At 39.3% G+C, this 9,419-nt stretch overlaps 1 protein-coding gene across 1 annotated transcript; it reads right to left on the bottom strand.

Annotated features, from left to right (window-relative positions):
• Nucleotides 1-490: 490 nt before the first annotated feature.
• DMRTA1 (DMRT like family A1) lies at nt 491-5,260 on the bottom strand (the record flags this gene model as incomplete). The annotated part of the gene is made up of 2 exons (XM_082842348.1): nt 491-1,338; nt 4,612-5,260. The coding sequence occupies 2 exons, from the start codon at nt 5,258-5,260 to the stop codon at nt 491-493; spliced, it is 1,497 nt and encodes a 498-aa protein (XP_082698474.1).
• Nucleotides 5,261-9,419: the final 4,159 nt, after the last annotated feature.

Here is a 9,419-nt window from a genome sequence, read left to right as displayed (position 1 = left end):
AAGCTTTTTCTCTCCTGTGTACAAGAAACAGAAGGAGAAAAAAAGTTTAAAATAATAATTATTTAGAATTACCTCAGTTTTTCAATTATTCCTTCTGCTTCATTTTATATAACACTGGACTGCTTTATAATGTATGTTTTAATTATAAACTCCATTTTTTCAATGAAATAAAAACAAGTATAGTTTTAAAATAAGAATTTTATAACTGATATCTTAGGGAAAAAATTCATTACAGTAAACATATTCCCTGAAATGGCTTTATTCAAGGCACAAAGAATGTTTAAATGTTTCTTTCACTTAATAAATGCTAAAGAAGAGTCTTTAGATCTCAAATCTATTATACTGCTCATAAAAAAAAAATAGCATTTTTAAAGCCCAGTAATCCACTCCCATACATAGTGAACACATTAACAGATGTGGGTATGTGTGGGTGTGAGGGTTATATTGCATGCTTCTAGAAATATTCCAAAACGGGAGGTAGGCAGATGCATTACATGTTGTTCTGATTTGGCCTTGAATACAGTCTGCCACCAGTTGCTGAATCTTTGATGGGAAGGTAAGAAGAATCCCTAATCATCCCTGAAAAGGCATAATCCAAAGCTGGCCGAAAAGGCAATGCTGGTGCCAACCCAGGAGTTAGGTAGGGAGACATGAAACCAGACAGCCCTCTTCCTGGAGAGGAATATGCCAGCCGTAATGGACTGATACCTAGTCTAGGATTTAAGCTGTAAATACTTGAATCACCTCCATAAGAAGCAGAAGTACTGTGAAGGGGAGAGAAAGCTGATTTATTTCCTAGAGTTCCAAAACCAATTCCAGCTAAACTTAAATTCGAAGCTCTCTGAAAAGCTGTATTTTCCAAGGCTCCTGAGCTTGCTAGGTCCCTGGTGTCTGGTTTGTGTTCTTTCCCATTTAGGACCTGTTCAATGGCTTGGACCACGTCCCCTTTGCAGAACTGTAGAATGCCTTCTAGACGGCTGCGTCTGTAACTTGGGAAAATCTTGGTAAGGATATCAAGAGGGTCTCTTGGTCTAGAGGACACAGTGGGAAGGCTGACTGTAGTATCAGTGAAGTCTTTGGTCCACTCACTTTCATTTCCTGATTCCAAATCAGACGATGACAGGGACCTGGGACTCTCTTCACCTCCTGACTGCTCCCCAGGATGAGGAGACTGAATGCTATCATCCTTGTTTGGGTTTTCTGAAATAGATGACCTGACGTTTTGTTTTCCAGTGACATCATTAGACTTAGGAGATGATCTCAGGGTAAATTGATGGGATTTAGACACCAGTTCTTCTTGTCCACTCTGGCATGAGTCACATTTACTCTCTTTTCGTCCTGGGGAAGAGGAAAAAAAGGAATGAAATAAAGGGAAAACTTCCAAGAACACAGTACTGCCCACTCAAAATTAATGCTGGATAAAATAACTTGTTTACTCATAGTATATCAATAATACTCATTAATCAATGTAAGAGATTTTAATGAACAAGAATTATAAAAGATCATTTGGAAATGCAGGTGTTGGAACAGTGGGAAAACGCTATTTATTATGTCATTTCAGGATTACAAAATTATATAATATACAAATGCTGTAGTTATTTGGGAATCAGAAGATGAGAGTCTATTGTTACCCCCAAACTGTTAACACCAATATTTCACACTATTTGCCCATTGGGTGATTCAAGATTTTCCTAAATGTTACCCAAGTTTTGTTGTTATCCACGGGAGGGTTTTTTTCCCACAATGACACTATGCAAAAAGAACTAAATAGAACAATTGTTTAGATAAGAAATCAGAAGAAGGAACAATCTTAGTACGAAAATGAATATTCTATTTAGTCACTAATGCTAAATTTCAACAACTATTTTTTTAATGCTCACATTTCAGGTTCCAATTAAGTTACCTGAATAATGTGAGAAAATAACAAAATTGTTGATTTCATTTCAAATCTAAACCAATATTGCCAACTGCTGTACCAATCTCAAATCATACCAGAGCTTGCATGTTTCATTTTATGTGAGAGACAATACAAAGTTGGTGTTTTTTCATAATCCTCTGTGAAATATGGATTTTCTTTTTAAATCTCTAGGAAATATCAATAAAAGAGTTTACAATCAAATTGTTTCTAAAATAAAATTATTAACTGCACTATTTTCACTATTGCAATATGTGTATATTTTCAAAGTGTCTTGTAAAAAACCATTTTGGTCGTATGCTTTAAATCGCAACTCCCTTCCAATATTAAGGGCAATTTTCCAAAAATGTTTTTACACAAAAACGGGATTTTCTACCTCAACATGTTGAGTGTATGAATATTAATGAAACAATACTATCTTTAAAAACCTTTTGCAAGGCTAATGCCAGGAAAATAATAACAAGTAACTTTTATTTTGGTTTACATTTCCTATAGCTATATTTTACCTCTATTTCCGTTAGAAAGAGTAAAATGTCAATGGGGTACTCAGAGTTTTACTGTCAAACTTTCTTTTTGTACAATGTTTATGAATGTAACAAAACATACATTGCCTGAAGCAGTGATTTGCAAACATGATTTGCAATACTATGTTTTCTCAAGGAGTGGTCCTACATTCTAAACAAATATCTACAGTTTATTTTAAAATTAAAGTGTGTACAATTTAACACTTTGAGGGTTAAAATGCTGTCATTACATCAAACATATGACAAAAGGTGCTGCTCCTGCAAAATCACAAAGACTAGTATTTTCACCTTAAATAAAACAAGAAAACCTATCTAATGAAGTAAAGATAGATTAGCCTTGGTCTGCCATTCCATTTTATTTATATATGATTCACCACATATGACCCCCTGAACATGTAAGGTATCAAAATTTCACCTCTACAGTAATTTATGCATAAAATAATTTTTGTTATTACATTGTATTTATGGAATACAATATAATGTAATGAAATACTGATTGCATAAGACTATCTAGAAAATAAGCTGTCTTTAAAATACTGTGATATCATTTACATCACCTGTGTTCCCTCAACTCCTATAGCTGGTTTTACTTCACTTTTATCATTGTATGCTATGTCTTGTAAGGTAATTTTGGGACACACATAGTTTTCCTTCTTTCGAATATAATATTCTTTTGTGTAGGAAAATCTTATTCGCCTCTATATCACTGTAAGTCTTGGTCTAGTGAATAAATAGACTACTACAGTTCATGGACATTGTATAAGAGGAGACAGTTGAGAAACAGCTTTTCAAAGAAGGTCAACTGAGGCAAACAAAATAAAATAATTGACCCCATAAAACAGCACCCACCCCCAAAAAATCACATAAATAAATCAATGCCTAGCAGAGAGCTGTCAGTCAAATCTCACTGTCAATTCAGTTTGCAGAATTTTAATTTTTACTTCTTTTTATAGCAGTTTTGCTTAACAGCTTCGTTCTCCAGCCTTCTTTCATTTTTCATGAGAAATGTTTAAAGTCCATTTTGTCCACTGACATAAACTAGAACATGGACAAAAAGGTGACACAGGTGAAAACAAAATCATATATGCCTTATTTAAGTAGAGAGAGACTCTTTTCAAAAGCACAAAAGTACATGCTGTGATCTGTTAAGAGCTGCAATTTTCACAATTCAAGGAATGTTCTAATTAACTTACTATATCATTACCTTATAATTTCATATGATACAACCAGTCTCAGATTTATACAAAAATACCAAAATGACATTTTCAGTGACCTACTTGTAGGGCTATGAAATTCACTAAAATACAGTGAGATTTATATTAGCATGAAAAGTTAAGTTGGGATAACCCTAGTCAAAAAGAAAATCTTTTCTACCTAACACAGGGGGTGAAGACAATTTGCAGTCAATAAATAAGAGAAAAAAAGAACTTCTTGGATAAGAAATCGCTAAGGATAAGATCCCCAAGGATAAGAAATTCTTGGACTTTGAAATTCATACCAACGTTTTTACAAACCTGATTTTAGAAAATCTAAATTTCTTTCCTATGAGAAAAAGTGAAACTGCAAATGTTAAGAGTTTTCTACACTTTTGGAGGCTGAAAAGCAGTTGAAGAAAAGGGACAGAATGCTTAAAAAATTTAAGGGAAGGGAGTAAAAATGCTTTGGTAGATTTCAGTCTCTTCCCCACTTGTAGTTGGTTAGTCCCAAAGGTAAAGAACTGTACTCCCAACCATCAGTGAGTTTTCCATGTAAGATCAGATGACCTCTGGTTTTACAACTGAAAATAGTACAGAGCAAGCTCAAAATGTAGCTCCTCTCATTAAGCTTTTCACTCAATGCCCGCTCTCTGCTCTCAAAGAGAAAGTCATAGCAACTTGGGCACAAACTCCATTCCTAGAATGAGTTCCTCAACTGATCACTTGCACTTCACTTTTTCATTTCTTTATCCTATCACCTAAGCTTTAGGTCCTAAGGGAACAGAAAGCCCCTCTGAAGTAAATGTGTCAGGTCCCTAACACCCTTACTAACATACATATTGCAGAGCAGTTTCCCAGAACTTAAATGCTTCACTTTTCTTGCCCTCCTCCATGCCACGGCTGCTTATTTCAAAGATTTTTTTTCTTCAGAACAACCATTTTTCTTTTGCAAAGAACAAACGTAAGATCTACTCACCTTGTTTTTCCTCTGTATAATCTGACTGGAAAATCTCGAAAGCAGGAGTCGCCAGACCACTAGCCTGTCTCGAGGCACTCAGTCCCAGTGCACTCACCGTCGCAGGGCCACTTGCTGTGGTCTGGGGATTCTCCGTTCTGCTGCTGCCTCCAGATGATCGACCCCCGGGCCCTGAGGGTCCAGGGTATAGAAGCCTCTGCAGCGCCCGGGCTTCGCTCTCCTCCTGGGCCTGCTGCCTGCGCAGCGCCACCTGTGCGGCCATGACGCGCTGGCGCTCGGCGATCAGGGTGCACTTGGCACACGCGCAGTCCCGCCAGCGGCAGAAGCGCTTGTGGCCCTTGAGGGCTGACACAACTCCGTGGTTGCGACAACGGGCGCACTTGGGTGTCCGTGGGTAGCCGCAGGCCACGGCGCCCACCCCCCTTTCCACTCCGGCAGGCGGCGGGCAGCCTCCGCTTCCCGCGGTGGCGGCTGCGGCTGCCCGTAGAAAGAGGCTGGACGGGCGCAGGAAAGTTGGAGGAACAGGTATCCCCGGGGGTACCGGTAACGCTGGAGACTGGGGCGGAGGGGCCGCTGCCACCAGCCCCGGGGCCAGGTGGGGTGGGCCGCTGCCGCTTTGGTCTCTACTGCCACACTGTGACTGCTCCATTTCCGAGAAGCGTCTGGTGAGGGCTCACCACGGGAGAGTGCGCTGTTCTCAGCTAACCCTGCTGGGATGCGAGGGCCGAGAGGACCAGCCTTGGTCCCGCTGCTTCCCACCCACACACGACAGAGTCTGGCACAATTCCCGTGAAGAACTGGGGACAACCGATCCCCACAGCTGGAAGCTCTAAGAGGCGCAGATGCCACTGAGCCTCTTAGAGTCCTGGGGCGCTAAATTAATGCCCGGTGCTCCGCGCGCCTTCGCCTTCGGAGCAGGAGAAAGCAAGACTGCAGAGGCTACCCCGCCCACCGGGTCTACTGGCCAAGGGCTGAAAACCTGGGGAAGGAGGGCCAGGGGCGGAGAGTGGGGACCTGACCGTCTGGGAGGAGGGGCAGTGGGAGACAAAAGAAACTGTCCCTTCACACACAGACACACACACACACACAGACACACACACACACAGACACACACACGCCCCTTTCTCCCATCTGCTTCCCCATGAATTCCTCAATGTATATTTTTTGTAAGATAACCTTCACTCCCTGCCCCCATGCCTCTTACTACCCTTCTTAAATTAAGCAAGATTTGAAGTTCTTTCCCCAGTTCCTCGCTCCTCTTACTAAAGTTTGAAGATTTGGACATGAAGTTCTCCTTTTCTTTCCTTTTCCCAGATGAAGTCTTTAGGATGGTAGCATGGCCAATATTAATGAGAAAGCACAGCTTAACAAGCTGCAAATATTACCCACACCTGAAAGGTGCCTTACTTTAAACGGGTCTTAGAGCTGCGTCTGAACAGTGGTTAAGTATTTAAGGGGCCTGATTCACATTCAGAATCTTCTCATGCATTATGTTTATTTAGAGGTGCAAATTTGGATTCTATATATCGTTATATTTTGAAATGTTATTGCCCAAAGAAGTCTTTATGAATTTCTTATCTAGAACTATTTATACATAGAAACTATGTTAAAACTATTTCAAAAATACTTCACGTTTCTAGTGTACAGTATTGGGGAAGGTCATGTAGACCATTCTTTAAACATGCTATCATTAAATGCAGTCTTGAAATATGCATTTAATGCCTTTAATTGTAAGAAAAGATCATATTGCTTTTAAACCAAAAGACCATTTGAGGCAAAAAATTCATGAGTGTCTGTTCCTTAATGGATAGAAGAGTCAGGGCTCTATCAGTTTTTCAAGATAATATTCAACTTCCTTGACAGGCAATTGATATTCTAGCACTAAGATAGCAAGTAATAATGACATTTTTACCATTCCACCTATTTGACATCCAGGGCAGACACTGCTAATCAATCTGGGCTTTCTCCTACCTGCCCACTTCACACCAACACCACCATCACCATCCTCCCATATGGGCATCCTGACATTCAATCATAGAAGTTTCCCACCCTTCCTAAGCATTGCAACTACCTAGGGAACTTTTAAAAGATATAAATTCTTCAAACAAAGTAAACTGATTCTTTTGGCTGTGAGTCTTTTAAACTCTCAAACTGAAGATTATATACAACCAAGGTTTAGAACTGCCACTCTAGGAATTCCTAACCTCTGCAGATTCTGTAATACCCAAAGTTTCTCACACCTCTGCATCTTTGCTCAAGCCACACTTACCTAAAATCCAGTTATTCCCTTACTGTGGAACTCACATCCAATGTATGAGTAATGAGTTTTCAGTGCTATATGGATCATTAAAGTACAGTGAATTACTTAGTGAGAAAAGAATTCCTTTTTTCTATTATTTTTAAAGACGTGGTTACATAAAGGAAAATGCTCAGCTTGGTGTAAATATGACATAATTTGTTAAGCCTTATCAATTATGCTTTTTAACAAAAAAAATTAAAAGAACCTCAGCAAGTAACATTGTTTACCTGGAATTTAACACTATTTTTCTATTTTTATTTGATTTTAAAAGTTATCTTCCAATTATGGCAAGTGATATTGGTTTTTATTCAAAAAAGTGAAAATAATTCTTAAATGTATTTAAATAAAATGGGTGTCTACTGACAGGGAAAATGACAAAACGTGTGAAAGACTGAAAACAAACTTTTCTGATAAAGATAAAGGAAATCAAAATAAATTGAGAGATAGACCATTTCCATGGGTCAGAAGACTCAACATTCTTAATAAGACAGTCCTACCTAAATTGATCTATAAATCAATTCAACCTCAATCAAAATTCCAGCAGACTTTAGTAGAAATTGTCAAACCCTCTCTAAAACTCATTTGGAAATGCAAAGGAAAGACGTGGCATAGCCAAAACATCTTCGAAAAAAAAAGGATAAATAAAGTTGCAAGGCTAACAATATCTTATTTCAAGAATTATTATGGGGCTTCCCTGGTGGCACAGTGGTTGAGAGTCCACCTGCCGATGCAGGGGACACGGGTTTTTGCCCCGGTCCGGGAAGATCCCACATGCCGCGGAGCCGCTAGGCCCGTGAGCCATGGCCACTGAGCCTGTGCGTCCAGAGCCTGTGCTCCGCAACGGGAGAGGTCACAGCAGTGAGAGGCCCACGTGCCGCAAAAAAACAAACAAACACACAAAAGAGACTAGTCTGATAAATGCAAAACGTAGAGCATATCAGAAGGAAGGGAAGCTAACAGAATTTCTCCCAAGCTCAAAAACATGTATGCATCTCCTTTTTTAATTATTATTCATTTTTATTCCAATTCCTTGTTCATTTTAAACTCTTATAGTCAACTGCCATTTCTCGTTGGTTCACCACACCAACCACTCAGCACAGAGATGTGGAAGTGTGAATCAGCAACTGAAAAATAGGCCTGGCTCTTAGCTTTATACTAAGCTATAAAGATCTTAGGCAAGACACTTATTCTCTCAGCTTCACTTTTCCCACTGGCAACTGAAAACATTAAGTCATATACAAGGATATTTCCAAGTCTGTGAGTCATTTCATTTGCCAAGTCTAGTCTGAAGTTATTTTTTATTAATGTTCTTGATCTCTAAAGAACATCATTACTACCCCCACTAAGGCCTCAGTCAAAGCATCTCTCCTCCTGGTAGAATATCTTGTGCTAACGTGTGGTAAAGGAAAGTTAAGGAGGACATGCTTATTAGCTTGTCCTGGCAAGAAGACTGGGGATTTGGAAGGAAAGGCTCTAAATTGCTTATTCTTTTGTACATAAACATACGCAGTTCACTTCACGGCTTCAGAATATATGAGCACACCTTATATAGCCCATCTGCTCCAAGGCTTCCCAGAACCATGCTGGTATGCTAATATTTTTTGTCAGTTTTGAGGGGAAGTTTGAACTGAACTTCTCTTTCTCCAGGGCTCTTCAAAAGGCAATTGAGTGTTATCATGATTGAGAGGCCACAGCCTGCAGAGTGACAAATTTCAGCCCTTGGACTATGGCCCATCAAATGGGTAGGCATCCCGGATCTGGGAAAAAATAGGCCTCCTCTGGGACACAGTCTTTCCTGGAGTATTGGAGGAACGATGAACGTATTTGGTGATATAAGTAATTGGCCAAGAAATGTCACTCCCCCCAAAACCAATATCTACCAGTAAATGCTCCCTTCTGAGAATACCCTACAGCTGGGGAGAGATATAATTCATTGCCCCAGAGCTGTAACTCCCCACAGCACTGTACATCTTAGGAAACAGGACTTCCTTGGAGGACATCATCTCTAATCCCTTGGTCTAAGATAGCAAAAAGCCAGCTGGAGATCATACACATTGTTCCCCCACTATCAAGGGGACAAGGACTATAAAAGTGAGTAGAATTGTTTTCTTTTATTGCTTTATGACCCTTTTCATACCAGTTGAGGATGCTTACCCGTAATGAAGAACTCAAGAAACTAACAAAGACAGGAAACAGAGAAGTACCTTTTTTTTTCTATATCCATTTCTATATGCCCAGCATAGTAAACACTCAATATATCTTTGAAAATAAATAAATGGATGCCACAAGACTTACTTGTCGGTTGGCTGAAAAGGCACTAATATCACATTATTTTTCCTTTGTATTCTGAAATTTTTGAAAACTATTTCCAGTGCACTAAGAAGTAATCTTTTCCAGTTTTAGCTCCATGGTGTTTATATAAGCTGGAGTGTAATTTCTTTTGAAGTATGGTTTATTGTTTCCTTTGTTTTCTGTACTTTTGCTTAATATTAAATAAGGTATTTTGACT

Source organism: Leucopleurus acutus (genome assembly GCF_964270905.1).
Source record: "Leucopleurus acutus genome assembly, chromosome: 7".
Classification (NCBI taxonomy): domain Eukaryota; kingdom Metazoa; phylum Chordata; class Mammalia; order Artiodactyla; family Delphinidae; genus Leucopleurus; species Leucopleurus acutus.
Note: the sequence above shows the minus strand (reverse complement) of the source record. Positions and strands in the feature narration are given on the sequence as shown.